This window comes from Lissotriton helveticus, chromosome 4_1 (genome assembly GCF_964261635.1).
Source record: "Lissotriton helveticus chromosome 4_1, aLisHel1.1, whole genome shotgun sequence".
Lineage (NCBI taxonomy): Eukaryota > Metazoa > Chordata > Amphibia > Caudata > Salamandridae > Lissotriton > Lissotriton helveticus.
In genome coordinates, this window is record NC_136063.1 from 2022133210 (window position 1) to 2022152558 (window position 19349).

The window sequence follows — 19349 nt, forward strand, 5'->3', positions numbered from 1 at the left end:
AACGTTCCTGGATTTTTTTGTTGTTGCACTGGACTATTAGTTGATCTCTAATCAACTCATCGGTCATGCCACCGAACTTGAACTTAACTGACATTTCTCGCAGTCTGGAAACAAAGTCATCAATTGACTCACCCACTCTTTGACTTTTGGTATAAAACTTATACCTGTTCATAACTAGGTTCTCTTCCTTGGAGTATCTTATTTCAAGGCGAGAAATTGCCTCTTTGTATTCATCCAAAGAAGCTTGTGCACCTGCTTGCAATACCTGTGGTAAGTATTTAAAGACTCGTTGGCCCTCTTTACCCAAAGAACTAAGTAAAAGCGCCTTCTTTCTTTTTGCCGAGAATTCTTGTGCATCCAGGGCATCTAAATAATTGTCGAACATGGGAAACCAATCCTCCCATGAGATTCTAGGTTGACCTGGAGTTGGTAAGAAACTAGGCGGTAGTACAACTGTACAGTTTTGCTGCAAACTCTGTTCAGACATGGTGAATAAAACAAGAATTTAGCAAAACAGTTTAACACCAGGGGAAAAGAACATACACTGAGTAAATGTTCCCTAAACAATACTTGCACAAGAAACTGACGTGTGTATCGTCGGAGATACACTGGCTATGGGACACTTTCACAAACACTTGAGTGAGGTGAGCAGAACCTTGAAACAGAAACCGATGTGTATATCGTCGAAAATACACTTGTGTTCAAAGATACACTCACAGTAAATTATTGTCACAACTTCTGAGATGACAAGCGTATCGTCGCTGAGGTATCCAGTTTGTAAGTGAACAGAAAGGACACAAACGTTAAAGGTTTGCGGTAGCACTGCTGGAGGTGAATTAACCGTTGTTATGACTACAAAATGGCTTCTTTACGTTTTTCCGACCTGACGTCTTGACGAGACTCCGGCGGCTTAAGCGCTATTGGATAAGGTTCAGCAACATCACTGGAGCACAGAGATTGGACGCAGCTTAGAGCGTCATGCAACAGTCCACCAACTTCCACTGAAGATTCTACAACGTCATCATATGGGCAAGGAGAAGCGGTGAAGACAGAGCAGCCGGGCTAACGGACGCGGAGGAGAGACGAGGTGATGACGGACTCCAAACAGAAATGCGACAGTCACAAGCACTCAGCAAACATAACGTAAGACCACATAAAATATATTTTGTAAGTCACCTTGAAAGTGGGTTGGTTCCAAGTGAGACAAAAGCGTTTCTCCAGCCTCAGAACGAGTTGAATACACTTCCTCAACTGCAGCTTTCCCGCGGCAAAAGGAGATTAACGAGTGATAAAAATGAAACCTCAACTTATGTTAAGGTGCCTCTCAGGAAACGATGCAAACCCAAATTCGAAATCACCTCAAATTTGTCCGCTCTTGTCTTTGTGTAGCTCTACTTCTGCGTGGAGTTCAAGTCCTCGTCGCAAAAAAATTATGGTAAATAGATGCCAGTACAGAAGTAGGTAGAATATAAAGGCTTCTTTATTCAAGTTGTAGAGTAAAGCAAGAGCGAACACAACACTGCAGCAGCGACCAGTCAACTGCCACAGAATAGAATACATAGCATAAACCAGCACAGAACACAGAATACATAGGAGATAAATTCTATAAAGACTAGAGAGGTAACTTAGCCAACTACTAATGTACTACAGCATTCATTCGACCACTCAAAATTGACACCCTTTTTCATTAACTTTCACAAGTTGTTGTGCGATGTTGGTTGCAACCCTGCTTTGGTTCTAACGATAATGGCAATTCGGGGCTGAGTTGTACATGCAGCCAGTGTTTACTCGGCCTGAAAATCGGAACTCCACGCAGTCTTTAATCACCTTGGTTAAGCGTTCACTCTACTTTCACCAAGATGTACGCTTTCTTTAATCACCTTGGTTAAGAGTTCACTCTACTTTTACCTAGATGTACTCTTTCTTTTCTACCGCCACACTCTTTGATCACTTTGGTTAAGCATTCACCCTTCTTTCACCAAAATGTACGCTTTCTTTTCTACCACGACAATGCACCTCAGTCAAACTTTCCCAGTATTTCAAATATACCGCTCAATTCAATAGTGAGAAAGGGGGGCTTTGCACACACGCAGTATCGGCTGGCAAGTCTCATCACTACCCCAATCTGTAGGATTGGTGCATTGTTTCTTCTTCTCTTGTCCTTGGATGTGTCTTTAAGTCTTTTTTTCTTTTCTTGGTGAGCGCCTCAATTTCAATGAGGTATTCCTGGTGGGACACTCGTATTCCTGGTATAGTGGGGCAACAAGCATCCTTGTCAACGACATGTCAATTATACAGCATAACAGCACTCTTGACAGTTTGAATCTTTTTGTAGTCCAGGGGTTGCTGAGCTCAGCATTCAGCAATGCATAACAAGTCTGTCCTTGGGGAATATCCATCCCATCCTCGTCGCTACTTTTAAGAGACACAGACAAGTTAATTTAAGTAGGAACTTTATTAAGTACATGGAAACAACCCCTGGACACGTCCTCTCAGCAACTGCCAGCTCTCCTCTGCTGGCATCATCCAGAACTCTTAACATTCTGGTTCCCTGGGCAGGAATGTAGAACATGTTGCTAAGCCACCATATCAAGATATAACATAGACGAAGATGAATTGTGTTTTAATGGCGTGACATATGAACCCCCTACCATTATAAGACTGGGGAATTAGTAAAGTACATTTCTGTTTATCATCTTTTTCATGATATTCTTTGCCTGGATACAAGCGAAGCTAAGTTGAGTTTGTAACAATGTAACAAAGTATGTTACTACATATTTAATACCACCATTTATGTTTGCAAATGTGCTTTAATAAAGTGAACTTTGATGTATTATTATATGGCCATGTAGTATATATGGCTATTTTCTGGTTGTGTAATGAAGAAATCAGAATAAATTGTTTACTACTTCTAATCAGTAAAGCCTTGAACAACAGGGACTGTGGAATGTTACCTACTAAGATGCAAGCAGTCCCTCCTTGCTTTGTATAAACAAGCAAATAAGGGTCTCGTAGTGGGTTTCCAGGCAAAGAATACTTGAACTACGAATACATTACATAAATCCCATTGAGTGCTTAGTGGCTAGCTACTACTGGTTTATTGGGGACTAGCCACTCAGAATGAGGTCCTGAACAACGAAGACATTGACAGTAAGCCGGTCCCTGTACATTGAGGGTCCTTATGTTGCGCACATCCACAAACACCCTAAACTGCCCTCTGGTCTTAAATCACCGAACATCAAAGACCCGGATTACATCCACCAACAATAGAGACACACCGAGAGCAGAATATCTCTGACTTTACTTAGTGAGGTCCTGGATAACAGTTGGCCCTATGCTGACCACACTTGGGTTGTCATGAAGAGTAGCTCGTAAACTCTGATTCAGGTTATCAGTTGTGCTGGAAGCTCGCACTCCAAAAATGTTTTCCCTTAGCAGATTTCAACAGGAAAATCCTGGCGTAATTTGAACAGAGAAAACTACACTGAGTGAGCGAAAAAAATGCTCAAAGCTGCGTGTAAACTCCAAAGACAGTCAAGCACCGAAACAGGTAAAGTTCAGTCCCCACGATCACGGTATTCACCAGGGTACCCAGCTGGTAAAAGTAACAAACATGTAACGAAGGGCCTGATGTACAAAGATTACACTCGCAAAAAGTGGTCACAAATTTTGTGAATGTAGTTTGATTGCGCTGACCAACCTGTGTACAAATAGTTCAGTTCACAAAATACTGAATCATGGGATGGGGGGTTACACAAGTACCTAGCTAATTGATAATAATTACGTAGGTCGCTATTTGTAATTGCTTGTGATTGGCTCCGTAACAGGAATTGTGACCTGCAAGGTACAGCACATCACCATCCTTATGATTCCTTACCAAAACGGATTTTTTAAAAACTATTTAAAGCTGCTTTATAAGGAAAATGCTATCCATTTTTGAAAACCTCAGTGAAACCATGCGAAGGTCCTATGTACCACTTCCTACTCCCCCTGAAGATGCCCTATTGATTCCCAAATGAATAAGAGTCGCAAGTTGACCCTCTCCCCTTTCTGAAGCAGTTAACACCCTGTTTTTGGATTCTGTAACAGATCAGTGGTTTGTGACCAGAATTTCAGTCGCAAAACATTGATACATACTTTATTGACTCGCAATTTGGAAGGATTGCCTTAAACACTCCCCTTCCAAATTGCAATTCAGTATGTTTTTCTAACCCCGTTTTGTGATTTAGAAAAGGTTATACGAATCCCACAATGGGGTTAGTACATCAGTAAAATTGGAATGGCTGTCGCTGAATCCCTTTGTGAATCAGGCTCGATGTCATTAGCACGGTCCTACAACCTTTGGCAAGATTTCGGAGAAAAAAACAGCTCCAAAGACCTCCAGTCTCTACGATAGTGCACTTTCGTATCATAAAAGCAGATGACATACACTTTGAAGCCAATTGGATATCCTTGCAAAAGCTTAGTATGAAGTCAGCTGCCTATCTCTATCTTGAAGACCGATAATGCCTAACCAATTCTGTTGCTTTGAGACCTTTCTACTAATGCACCCATGGGATTGCATCCAAATACAAGTGCCTAGTGTGCAGTCTTATAATCAACATGATGTTGAGACTCTAATGTCAAAATGTAATTTAGAAATTAAAGCTCCATAACCTAAGGATATTTAAACTGTTTATTCAGTTTTACAGAATGCACAAATGTATACGTGGTTTCTTTTGACTGCAGATGCTGCTTGCTGGATCTGTGAGAATTGCTGATAAAGTAGAGTCTTGTAAAACCTCGGTTGTGGTACATTGCAGTGATGGTTGGGATCGGACAGCGCAACTCACGTCCCTGGCCATGCTTATGTTAGACAGCTACTACCGAACTATCAAAGGCTTTGAAGTTCTGATAGAGAAGGAGTGGATAAGTTTTGGACACCGGTTTGCTGTGGTAAGATTGAAATGTATATTGTTTTATTTATTTATTTGCCAGATGTGTGTTGGTGCACAGTTTTGTAACTTATTATATTGGCCTTAAGACTCCATCTGATAAATATTCTGTATGAAACATTCCAAAAGCTTTGGTGAAAATCACTGTTTATAATGTGGATGTGCAAAAAACACTATTTTATATACATTTTTCATATAGCTTTGCAAAGTAAACTGAGTGTTTTTATATTATATGTATTTTCAAGGTACTTGTATTTTTGATGTCTACTTCTACCAGCAGATGATTCCTTACCTGTTGAATATATCTAGGTGGCAGGTTAGATCTGGAAACTTTTCCATAGCTATCCTGTGCAGGTAGTGGGTGAGGACAGCATTATTTTTACACCTTCACGACCACCATGGTGACGTCACCCGGTCATATAATGCCCACTCTTTGTTCCTCCACGAGGACAGAGTTAGAAAAAACTGCAAGAAAATGCTGACACCTTTACAAATGTACAGAGCACTTGGCCATGGGTTTCTTGTGCATAGTGGTATGTGTGGAGGTCAGAAGCAAGACTGGTAAGCTACAGTTAATTGTCCCCAAACCTATCTGTCTGTAGCTTTTTACTGTTTTTGACTCTCTTCAATCATCTCTGGTATTTTATCCTACAGTGCTACAGCTTCGAATCATGTGCATCTTGTTACTGGTTGTTCCCAGTGGCTGCCACATATAACCTCTCTACTTTATTTTTGGTGACAAGTCATGTTGTGTGCACCTGTGCTTTGTTTACTACCATGGATATAAGGTCCATGGGGGATACCTTGTATGTACGCACAGTCTGTGTGCCTAATTCCTGCAGTAGAAACTAGATTTCTTGGCTAAAGAGAGGTGTCAAGAAAGAGTAATGCGACTCCGAAAAGTGCATTGTATGAGGAACCCTCACTGTCAATGAGGCAGCAAAACATTCTACCCGAAGACTTTCCATCCTTCCCAGTAAAGACATCCTCTCTGACTCCACTCAAGAGTTTCTAGTAACCCCAAAGGAGGATGAAAGGTGGAGATTGTACATGCATTTTCTGCTAGTTCTGACAATGAGTTTGTGCTTCATTTGGTAGTCTATGTCCAGCGGATTGGTTCCCAATATTGGGGAATCCACTGCCCTCTGTAGCCAAAACCCTCTCTTGCTGTTGAGACTATGAAGGACAATCAAGTTGGGCACAAGCTCCAACCTGGCACATACATTGATTAAAGCAGTTCCTCTACTACCCCTGGTTATTGTTCTTGTTTGTCGTTCCGTTTAATTTCCTCTATTTTGGCAACTGTAATATCTCCCCACCATACCACCCCACCCCACCCCATCTGGCACCCTGTGTGTCCCCTTTTTCTTTACGTTTACAGTGAAACCCTTTATAGCTTGCATGCTGTGGCTCTTTGTTTCCTACCTAGTCCTGTTCATTTTCCTTTAGTTTTAAACCTAGATCTCTTTCGACATTGTCATTTTCTGCCCCTTTTCAGTATATATATATTTTGATGACATTCATGTTTTTTTTATACTTAAGTCAAACATCCAAACCTCATGTACATATCTTTTGAAGTTTTCTGTATTTTTCCTCAGGTTTGAAATTCACACCCCTTTATACTTTTGTATTCCACATACACTTTTAGATCCCCAACATGTGCATTCTTCCTTCTTCTGTGACCTGCTATGTTGGGTTCCACATTCACTTTTAGATCCCCAACATGTGCATGCGTCCTTCTTCTGTGACCTGGGATGTTGGGTTAACTATGATACATTTCAGGTTCATTGTACTGAGACATTCGATGACTTTGGTTCTATGTAAGTGCTACTTGCATCTCAATAGAGTTGTTCTGTGTACAGCGCCCAAACACCTGTAGATGATATAGTAGTTCTTTAGGAAATAAAGTGAAAGTGACGTGAAATTAATGACTCATCATAAATTCAAACAACCCCAGTTTTTGCTCCAAGCTTCCCAACTCATTGACATACTATGACAGAAGACTTTATCATCTTCCGATTGCAGAACTATTAGGTGAAATCAGTGAATACTTGTTTATAAACTCAGTCAAAGCTATATTCCTTCTTTAACAGTATTCAGATTTGTCACCAGTGTGTAGAACCTTTATAGATTATTCCATCCTGCAAACGCTTCCCTGGATTAATTAGCTGAATATTCTCAACGGTTGATCAACTCTTTCCCTTATTACAGGGCTGGGCTCTTGCCATTCATTCTCTTCCATCTTCTATGAGGTCCCAACATTTTGTGGCTGTAGTCTAGCATACCAAGAGAGGCATTGGTATCCTTGCCTCTTCTTTCCTTACATGGTCTTCTTCCATAGGTTTAACCACATTTTAATTAAGTTTGGACTCAGCCTGCCTTACTAGCTCTTCGGCCATGGCAAAGTAAAAGTAGTCTGGTAAAGTTGCTTTCATCCTGCTCTTTTGTAATACTATTCAAACAGTACTCTTAGTACTGATACTAGTCATTTCAGGAATATATAAAAATGCTTCCTGGATTTATTTCTGTTTAGAGATTTAAGTTTAGACTTAGATTTTTGCCTCCCACTAAAACCGATAAACATATGATCGGAACATTGGTAAGGATTTCCTGCGGTTGTTTTTCTGTTAGCTTTAACTTTACCTTTAGAACCCACTTTTCTCCGTTTGCTTTTGTTTTGTGTTATATGACACATAGTGAATGGAGGAGAACCTGCTTAGAGGTTTGTGGGAAACTTGCAGCTTAAATTGCTTTGGATTTTAGTGAATCTTTCCTACTCCTCTCAATCCTTATATCTTCCGCATTCATGTTTTCTTTAGAATTCATTACCATGTTATGTGTTACTTTTTGAAAAGAAAAGTGCCGGCCCTGCAGTTTATTTAGTGCAGCTCGTTAGTTAGAGCAACAAACCAGTCTTGTTTCTGGATTTGTATGGTATAATTTATTTATACCATTCGTTATTTTTCTTTTTACTTTTACATTTACTACAAACATTTAGTTGCATGAGAAAAACAATACATTTAGACAATATATATACATTTACTTAATAACATTAGACAAAAAAGCAATAATTCATTCTCAGGACATAAATATACTTAATTATAAGACAAAAGAACTCAATCTTTGCATATTATTTCAACAGATAGTTAGATGATAAAGTCACTTGCAGAAAGGAAAATAGAAACAAATTAAGTTAAACAAGTATATTTGACTATACAAGTTATTAGTGTTCTAGTTAATGCACTAATTAGTCGGTTCCTTCCTGATCTTGCCGACGCGTTTCGAACTGGCTATTTCATTTTGCGAGTTCTCATCAGGGCTCTATCAGTTGTTGTTCTGAAAATTATGTGCAAAGAAAAATAAAATGAGTCGATCTATCCCTTCTTTGCATCCCCTTAACTAACTGCCCTCTGCTGTTAAGTTAAAAAGAAGTACCTTTATTCAGCTTAATAGCGGGTGTCCATGGTTCATTTATTCTTTCGTATAATCAATGATTGATTTCTAGAAAAATGGCAACAGTCTCATTTTAGTTATTGGCCTTAGCAGATAGCCTTTGCCTGCAAAGCTCAAGGCACTATTGGAAAATACCTGTGGGGTGTTGGTGTGTCAGTTTCAGTGTTACACGGCACTCTGTGGGTTTGATGCTCGCTTTTTTCAAAGTTGTCGAGCCTGCAGCATTCCTGTCTGCCACCCTACAATAAATAATCGGTGTAACCGTTCGATTCCCATTTATAGCCACACATGCAGAGCATTTACTACAAACAACACCGGGTGTGTACCTTATTCGCTCAGTGTGTTCGTTCTGGCTTCTCTTTAGCCGAAGTGCTTAAGATGGTGCTTCCCACTCAATATTTCCAATTCTGGCGAAGTGAAAAGGGAAAAAGGTTAGCGGCCGTTAACCTTTGCAGAGCGTTTTACTTACACGCCCGCGTTCCTTTTTTGTTCTTGTTTATGCCTACCCGGTTATTATGATCACGGGGCTGGAACCAGCTCACGTCTTCTTCGGTGAACTCAGGTCAGACGACTCAGTTCGCCATCAGCGTGCCGTGTTTGGAAAACACGTGATATGCGCTTGTGTTACATGATTTACTGTGATTGTGGGATATGTAGTCCCACTGTTTGCAATGTGTTGAGATCTTATTGGCAAAGTCATGTTTTTGTGAGATAACTGACCAAGTGCGTATATTTAAAGGGGGATGATATTAGTTTACATCACGGAAATTTCTCTAAATACATGGAAATGTGATGAAATGGGCTGCTTTGAATCTCCCTGCTGGAGCACTGCATAACTATACTGTGGATCAGTTTTTTAGATTCGAGAAATTTCAGACATGGTGTTCAAACCTGTTTGAATACTTTTGAATCGGAGTATTAAGTAAGCCTCCTTTCTCAGCAAGACATCATCAACATCTTTAGGGTGTTTACCATGCGTTATTGTGAAGAGGACAGTCCATTTGAAATCAGCCTCGGTATGGCCCTTCTCAAAGAAATGTTGGACCATCGGGGCGGTCAACACTTTAGTTTTTATTCGTGACCTATGTTGTGTTATGCGGGTATTCACCTGCTGATTAGTTTTCCCGATGTACAATTTTCTGCAGCCGCAGATAATTGCATATACTACATTTCTGGTTCTACAATTAGAGAACCCCTGGTTCTTCCATCGCACATTTTTGTGCAGAAAGTCACTGCCTTCAATCGTTGTATCACATGATACGCAGTTGCCGCACCGGTGGTGCCCCTCAATCGGTTTAAGGCCCCATATTGAGAGCAAATCGTGTTTTGGTTTCTCAATCATGACATCTGCACGTACTATGTGTTGTCCAATACTCTTGTTCTTCTTGTATGCGAAGATCGGTCGGGGAAAGGGGCATTCTAGTTCCTCTAATAGGTGCCAGTTTTTCAATATTGTTTGCCTGATTTTATGAGTGTGGGGACCGAACGTTGTTACGCAAACAAGTTTATCCAATTCCTGTTTTTCTTTGCTTTGAAGTAAACACTCCCTTGGGGTGTACCGGGCTCTTTTATAGGCATGTTTTAATAATTTCTTTGGATACCCCCTCGTTCCCATTTCATCACAAAAAGTCTGTGCATGTGAATCATAATCTTCTACTTCTGAGCAGTTCCTTCTGATGCGAAGTAGCTGCCCATAAGGTAGATTAGTTTTTAAGTTCCTTGGATGCGCACTACAGTGATGGAGGATAGTGTTTTTATCCGTCTTTTTTCTGAAAAGAGATGATTTGAGATGACCGTCAACACATCTGATTTCCACATCTAAAAAGGTCATTTTGGAGCTACTTTGTTCGCTGGAAAATTTTATATCCTGACGTTTATTATTCAGCCATTGGTGGAATTCTATCAATTCGGTGTGACTCCCCTGCCACAGGAGCCACACGTCGTCGATATATCTTAGCCATTGTTTGATACATTTAGTGTAGGGATTGTTGTTTTCCACGAATTTTTTCTCATACTCCGCCATAAATAATATGGCCATCTCCGGAGCATAGGCACCTATTAGAACTAGAATGCCCCTTTCCCCGACCGATCTTCGCATACAAGAAGAACAAGAGTATTGGACAACACATAGTACGTGCAGATGTCATGATTGAGAAACTAAAACATGATTTGCTCTCAATATGGGGCCTTAAACCGATTGAGGGGCACCACCAGTGCGGCAACTGCGTATCATGTGATACAACGATTGAAGGCAGTGACTTTCTGCACAAAAATGTGCGATGGAAGAACCAGGGGTTCTCTAATTGTAGAACCAGAAATGTAGTATATGCAATTATCTGCGGCTGCGGAAAATTGTACATCGGGAAAACTAATCAGCAGGTGAATACCCGCATAACACAACATAGGTCACGAATAAAAACTAAAGTGTTGACCGCCCCGATGGTCCAACATTTCATTGAGAAGGGCCATACCGAGGCTGATTTCAAATGGACTGTCCTCTTCACAATAACGCATGGTAAACACCCTAAAGATGTTGATGATGTCTTGCTGAGAAAGGAGGCTTACTTAATACTCCGATTCAATAGTATTCAAACAGGTTTGAACACCATGTCTGAAATTTCTCGAATCTAAAAAACTGATCCACCGTATAGTTATGCAGTGCTCCAGCAGGGAGATTCAAAGCAGCCCATTTCATCACATTTCCATGTATTTAGAGAAATTTCCGTGATGTAAACTAATATCATCCCCCTTTAAATATACGCACTTGGTCAGTTATCTCACAAAAACATGACTTTGCCAATAAGATCTCAACACATTGCAAACAGTGGGACTACATATCCCACAATCACAGTAAATCATGTGACACAAGCGCATATCACGTGTTTTCCAAACACGGCGCGCTGATGGCGAACTGAGTCGTCTGACCTGAGTTCACCGAAGAAGACGTGAGCTGGTTCCAGCCCTGTGATCATAATACCCGGGTAGGCATAAACAAGAACGAAAAATGAACGCGGGCGTGTAAGTAAAACGCTCTGCAAAGGTTAACGGCCGCTAACCTTTTTCCCTTTTCACTTCGCCAGAATTGGAAATATTGAGTGGGAAGCACCATCGTAAGCACTTCGGCTAAAGAGAAGCCAGAACGAACACACCGAGCGAATAAGGTACACACCCGGTGTTGTTTGTAGTGAATGCTCTGCATGTGTGGCTATAAATGGGAATCGAACGGTTACACCGATTATTTATTGTAGGGTGGCAGACAGGAATGCTGCAGGCTCGACAACTTTGAAAAAAGCGAGCATCAAACCCACAGAGTGCCGTGTAACACTGAAACTGACACACCAACACCCCACAGGTATTTTCCAATAGTGCCTTGAGCTTTGCAGGCAAAGGCTATCTGCTAAGGCCAATAACTAAAATGAGACTGTTGCCATTTTTCTAGAAATCAATCATTGATTATACGAAAGAATAAATGAACCATGGACACCCGCTATTAAGCTGAATAAAGGTACTTCTTTTTAACTTAACAGCAGAGGGCAGTTAGTTAAGGGGATGCAAAGAAGGGATAGATCGACTCATTTTATTTTTCTTTGCACATAATTTTCAGAACAACAACTGATAGAGCCCTGATGAGAACTCGCAAAATGAAATAGCCAGTTCGAAACGCGTCGGCAAGATCAGGAAGGAACCGACTAATTAGTGCATTAACTAGAACACTAATAACTTGTATAGTCAAATATACTTGTTTAACTTAATTTGTTTCTATTTTCCTTTCTGCAAGTGACTTTATCATCTAACTATCTGTTGAAATAATATGCAAAGATTGAGTTCTTTTGTCTTATAATTAAGTATATTTATGTCCTGAGAATGAATTATTGCTTTTTTGTCTGTTATTAAGTAAATTATATATATTGTCTAAATGTATTGTTTTTCTCATGCAACTAAATTTTTGTAGTAAATGTAAAAGTAAAAAGAAAAATAACGAATGGTATAAATAAATTATACCATACAAATCCAGAAACAAGACTGGTTTGTTGCTCTAACTAACGAGCTGCACTAAATAAACTGCAGGGCCGGCACTTTTCTTTTCAAAAAGTTATATATGGCCCAGCCGACCTTGTGTCCCAGGACCTATCTCCCCATTTTGTCAAATGTTATGTGTTACAGTACCTTGTTTTTATTATTGTCCCCAAATGTCCTGGGGTGTGATGTGTTAATATTGGGCTTCTGGGGAGGTATCACTGACATTTGGATAAAGCCTTCTTTCTGAATGTAAACACTTTTATACTTAGCTTTCTTATTTCCATTTTTACTACTGGATTTATTAGCTTGTGTCACTTTTCTTTCTCTGACCTTTTAAACCACCTATTCTGCCTGCACCTGCATACACTAAGGCCTGGGTCATCTCCTCAAGCCTCTATATTCATTCATATTTAGTAAGAGTATGTAAAGAGCCTTCACTAATAGCAGAGGCATAATCATCACTTAGCCGCTAATGATATACTAATTTGGAGTAGGTCTGAAGTTATGCCAGAAAAAGGCTGGACAACTGGTGAGTATTGTAATAGTGAATACTTCAATTTTAAAGTTTCAACCATTTTGTTGAGGAGCAATTGTAAATACATGGCTACTATTTATGTGGTTCCCTGTACCTTAAGCATTAAATAAAAAATGCAAAAGAAGCACTCAGTCAGGTAAGGAAGTAATCTCTGGTTCTATCATTTTTGTTGTGTTATTTGAGAAGATCTCTTTTGTTACCACTGTATTCTTAGTACATGTCTTTTACAAGTTTTCCCAGATCTCAGTGTACATTGGGGATCCTTGAATAATGTTCTAATTTGCAATAATATGTGTTTCCCCCACCTAACACAAAAGCATTGGTCCTTAGACCCGATGTGGACCTTCACGCAGTTGGTTCAACAGCGTTCATTGTATTGAGGTGTAAGGCCAGCGGGAAGAGAAGCAGTTGAGTGTTTGACATACTGTTTTAATGGGATCACCCGCTCAAACACCTATTTCATAATTTTTTACAGCCCAATGTAAAGCTCAGAGTTGCAGTACAACACACAAAAGTAGCTACAGTAGTTATTTGCTGGCATTCACCTGGTTGAAAGGTTCAGATGTGGATTCTGTTTGGAATGATTTTGCTATGAACCACGAAAAGGCACACTGTCCAGAATGCAGTGAGGATGGACAAAACATAATTTCAACATTTGAGATGGTAACCATCAAGATGAGATTGACATTGATATGAAATTTGAGGATAACAAGATTTGATTTTAAATTACATATGGGAAAAATAATGTTTTACTATATCACTAGGCTTTGAATGATTCATAGGTGTGAACATAAATTATTATTTAGCAAACATCTGAACTGACAGAACCTACGGGACAACAAGGTGGAGCACCGAGTGTCACCAGACTTGAGGTTTTGATGCATATGACCTGATTGGCCAGACCCAGTCATAAATAATAGGCTCCATGATCAGTACAAAGTTCCGAATTTTCTCCTCATTGAAGGAGGGTCTTCACACCACTGCAAGCAAGAAGAATTGAGGATCCATGAGTCTAACGTTTGCTAGTTACTATTCTCCTTGACCTGGAGTGGGATCAAGTCTGTAAAAAACTCCATCATTTCTGTGATTGAACTGCGTGGACAGAAAAACCTGCTTTCGTAATCGAGCTTCAGGACTGAGTCACCGAGAGGCAGAGACTGATCCCCAGTAAAGTTCAGAGTCCAGCTGTCTGGAAGGACCTAAATAGATCAGTCCCATATACTGCTTCAGTCCTGGGGACATGAGGTCACTCCCAGCCAGCTGACCAGAAAGCACAAACTACAAAATGAGGTCATCGAGACCCAGGGGAAGGTAATACTCTACAAACTAACGCCTTTGAACCTGACTCTCCCAGATTTGTAAGAAGCCTGCACCCTTCTCTTTAGATGTCCTCATATTTTGAGGCATCTTTAACTTCACCATGTAGCCTGTGTGTCTGTTGTGAAGCTGATTCTGGAACAGTTGTCATTATCATTTTAGCTCAAGCAGTTCAGGAGATATTGCCATTGAACTCTCCAACTAGGACCCCAGTGCCAACTTAGTCTCCAGTTTTGTGGTTTACTCCCAGACCTGCGGATGACCCTGCACCAAGAAAATCGTGTCAGCTACAAGCAGGTTTTGAGTTACAGACCCTGAATCGACCATCACCAAAAGGAACTTTCAGGTGGACAGGCATCCTTACCAGCCTGGGTAGTCACGTGGCTACTGTACTGCTGGGTTCATGTGTACAATGACCAACATTGGGCTCCACGGATTAGACTTCTGACACCTTCATGACACCTCTGAAACTTACCTAAAGGAAAAACTTTGCCCACCAAATTTGTGGTAGGCATGATAGGACGGGTCCTGCAGATCATGGAAGTGTTTGTGTCCAACGCGGGAATCCGTATAAACTGCGCCAAATCTGCAATTTACCCCTTAACATTGGGGGACCCAGGGTTGGGTGAGACTCTTCTCTGCAATGGGAACTCAAGGTGTCTGGGGATCTATGTGACAATGGGTTACGATAGGCTCCACATCACTAATATGGGGAGGGTCCCATAAAACTATAAAAACGATGTCAAGCACTAGCGACTGCTCCCCCTACAGAACAGCCCTATAGAAAGATGATCCACTTGCCTGAATTCCTGTACATCCTGCAGAACACTCCCTTCATGGTCCCTGATCGTTTTTTAAGGGAAGTGGATGGGGTGACAAGGGAACTCCTGTGCTATAGGGGAGCCCCTAGTATAGCACTAGCGACCCTGACCAGGAAACCCCAGAATGGGGGAATCGCTGCCAAATCTAAATTTATACTACCGGGCATCTCAGCTATTGGTGGCTAATGACTGGGTGTATGCAAGCCAACGGGACCAAACTCTGATGTCAGATAGAAAGGCAGTGAACCCGAAGGGATATCCACGATACCTGTATGGGGGAGAACGGCAGGCGTGTGGCCCTACCCGACAGCGACAGGGGTGCGACTATGGAAAAAAGCAAAAGACACACAAATGATGAACGGAATGTGGAACAAATCAAACATTCACCCCCAATCAAGAGATATGGGTTAAATCCTTTGTTCTTTTGCTCACCCTGTCACCCCAGTTTAAACCGAGCCATATGCAAATCAGTCTTGATCCTGCTCGTCATAAGAACAATCCAGCCCAAACTGCCAAGCCAAGTCCTCCCTGGACCAGAATCAAGCATCCTGGGACCGGTTTCAGGGCATCATCCCTCATCAGCCAGGCTAGTTTGAATGCAGTGGCACACTGAGCCCGGGGTCCATATCTAGCATACCCAGCGCACTTTGGACAAGAAAGCAAAAGACACACAAATGATAGATGGAATGCGGAACAAACCAAACATTCACCCCCAGCCAAGTGATCTGGGTTAAATCCATTGTTCAATTGCTCACCATGCCACCCCAGTTTAGACTCAACCATATGCAAATCAATTTTGACCCTGCTCCTCATGGGAACAATCCAACCCGAACTGCCAAGTCAGGTCTTCCCTGGACCAGAATCAAGCATCCAATGAAAAAAGGCAACATTAGCCACAGGGTGGGGAGAAAAGCTGACACTGGAAACGCCACTTTGGGAGCCTGACTTATTGAAAGACCTACCACACATAGAGGGGTACGAGAAAAGGGACCAACTGGTCATCACCAACATAGGGGATGTCTGGTAAGATGGAGAAGTGATGCCATTCCGGGACTTCCAGATGCAATATGGTTTGGCAGGCAGCCATATCTTTCGTTACATGCGGATAAGGCATATATTAAGGGCCCGTACCAGCAGCCTGGAAGCAAACTGTTCGAAATGAAAGTGCTGGGGGCACCCTTGCACAAACACACTGTGTCACAGTTAGACACCACACTATTTAACAATAGTTCCCCCCTTCACAGAACTCAGGAATAGCTAGGAGCATGACTTTGGGAGACTTGATGAGGATGCCTACCCAGAAGCGCATGGTTACCCTAGGGAAGTGGCGATCCGTGCAGACTTAAGTTGCTACAGTTAAACATTTTCCATAGGGCATACTATAATAGAAAACGGCTGTTGGCGATTGGCAAGATAGAAAATGACAGATGTCGCAGAGTTTGCAGACTACATGGTACTCTGAAGGACTGGGTTCTTTAAGGCCCAGCGGTGCCAGGGAACAACACCTGAAACCTTCGTGGGTTACCTGCTCTGGCGTACAAGTGACAGAGACACGGGACACTTCCTTCGGCGTCAAAGATCAGCGTTTATTACTGCAGGGATACAGAAATCGCAAGAAGTACAACATAGTGTAGGTTCTGAGAGTCTGCTTCAAATTGCAAAAGGGAATCGCTCCTTTTATACACATTTTCGTCATTGCTCGACATAACGAACAAAAGGTTACAACTCAGTTCCCACAGTAAACTTCAAAAGGATTGCATTCATGTTTTCAGAAGCCCGGAACATGATTATAGTAACATTGCCGGTTCCCAACTGTAAAAGCACATCATCTCGCCATAAGGCACATTCCACTCTAGTTGTAAACAGGCGAAAGAAAGAGACAGGAACAGGTGTAAGAAAGACAGACAACCGTAACAGAAGAGTGTGGGGGCAATATCGGAAGCGTGATCACAGGATCAAAGGACTCAAACCTAACATATGTAAAGCTGAAACAATAGACCAACACGGCAGAATAAGCCTCAAGCTGAGCCATCTGCCTTTGCCGTGTCATTCCCCCGGTCGTAAAGACGACCCCAAAGAATATTCATCTTCCGCCAGAGCTTGGGAATCCCAGGGTCACGAAGCGGACATTGTCCCTTCGCTGGCTACGTGAGGGCAAGAAACAAAATGGATGCCGTATCTAAAATGGAACCAGAGGGTTCAGATGGAAAAACCCGTAAAGGAGACGAACCCTTCTAAGTAGTGTAGCGTAAACGCATACACCTACTAATCTCGTCATTTACGGTTCATAGATACCAAACTCGTCCATATCCGAGAATGCCCAAAACGTCGTAATGATTCTCACGGAACCTCAGACGCTCCTTTTGCCCTCAGGTAGGCAAGCACTAGTCGAAATCAGAATCAATTTCGATATTCATCAGATCATTCAGGTGTTGTTGAAACATCATCCTATCCATCAATGTCTCTTTGGTCACAGATGGCCTTCTTATACACGTTGTAGCACAAAGGCCACATAAGGCAGGACCAAACTGCACACAAAGACAACACGTGAACAGAAATGTTACAATGACTCCTATGATCATCAGAAGCTTCCAACCCCAAGTCGACATCAGACCCCAAAACCATCCTAGAAGCGTCCAATCTCCCTCGTCCACGTGTATGGACTCCGAGATTTTATGCAACTTTGAGATGGCTTGATAAACAGTTGGAGCATTATCAGGGATGAAAATGCAGCAGCTCGAATGGATTACCTTGCACACACCACCTCTATCTGCAAGTACAACGTCTAGAACCATACGGTTCTGTAGCGTCATAAGTCTATCCGCTTGAAGCTCTGCTGTCAGGTTACCAAGGGCACTTGCAGTGATATTAGCAGTCAATTCCACCACACGAGTCAACTGTCTCAAGTTCCTACTATTAACCATAGGACCCCAAAACGGTAGGAAACCCTTAAAGAAGTCTCCTGCCTCTTGACTGGCAGTGTCCTCTTTACTAACGACGCCTCTCACAACTCTAGTCTTGTGATAGTTTGAGGCAACCGTAAAAGTTGGTGGTAAAAGATTCGCGATATAGCAGGTGCCTGAAAAATCACGAGGCAACCACGTATAAGCACAATCGTAACACACAAAATAGGTACCCTTGGCAGTCAGGAAGACAGGGGAAGAGAGCATCGGTAAGACATACGTCTCAGTACAAGCACTCTTCCCAAGCTGAGCTCTTGGATTTCGACCAAGGCCTTGCAGACAGAAATGGCCGAGATGAGGTACGATCCAAATCGGAGATGAGCTTTTAAGCTGTCTATCACTTACTAACATACTATACTCAACCTCACTCAGATCCTTGTAAGCTCGCACCTCTTCCTCTGGGATAATTGTTGCATCAAAAATATCTTTATCTAAATCAGCAATCGCTATCGCCAAAGGCTTGTGGTACGGGCCGGGACTAAGGTCTGTGGAGCGAGGCTCTCGACGGGGGTAGGAATCTAGTGCACTACGGAACATAGTTTGGAATGCTCAAGCTGACCCCTGGGTGCTGTAAGGAAGAACCAAATACGGAATACCTTTATCCATAGTATGTGGCATTAACCCACACACCCAACAATTGGTAGTATTCATCACCAACTGATGCTGATGCAGGAGTTGGACAAAGGAATTGTTCATAAATTCCACACGTCTGGCCTGTTCATGTTGAGGCAGAAGATGAAAGGAATGTGGTGAAATAGTGGAAACAGAATTTAGGTTAAGTGAGAAGGAAACGGGTGAAATGGAAGGCAATAATAATTGAATCCCAAAGTACACTCCACCCACTAGTAGCATAGAAACAGTCAAGAACAACATAAAAACCTGAAACAGAAAACATTTCGTTCGACACATCTTATGCAATTTGGATCTTTGTACCGCCATTTTGTCTATGTCCGACAGCTTAGAAAACTCCATCCTCTAAAAACCGTCCGTGACGTTCTTGACGCACTTCGTTCTGAGTAGCGATTATCAATTCCCAGGAGTTCCCAGAAATTGACAAAAGGCAATCGACCTAGTGTCAGAAACCTGCTAAACAGAAGGAGGTACCCGCACGGCCCTACGGTCAACCCAGATGGTAGGTCTAATCAATTTATCTTTTAATTAGCATAAGTCTCCTAGCTGCAAGGAAAAAAAAGGTACACACACAATATACAAAATCATAACATTCATGGCAACTGTAAGGGGGTAACGTGAATTCAAAAATAAACAAATGCATTAGTCTTTATTGCGCGATCGAAGAAAATATCGA

At 41.7% G+C, this 19349-nt stretch overlaps 1 protein-coding gene across 8 annotated transcripts in view; it reads left to right on the top strand.

Moving 5' to 3' along the window:
• The window catches only part of MTMR1 (myotubularin related protein 1), a 492625-nt gene that overhangs the window by 386350 nt on the left and 86926 nt on the right, over positions 1-19349 (top strand). For all 8 annotated transcript variants that reach the window (XM_078688654.1, XM_078688651.1, XM_078688648.1 and 5 more), the window contains one exon: positions 4729-4935. In XM_078688654.1, the coding sequence (XP_078544780.1) occupies positions 4729-4935 (207 nt within the window). The remainder of the gene's footprint in view (positions 1-4728; positions 4936-19349) is intronic.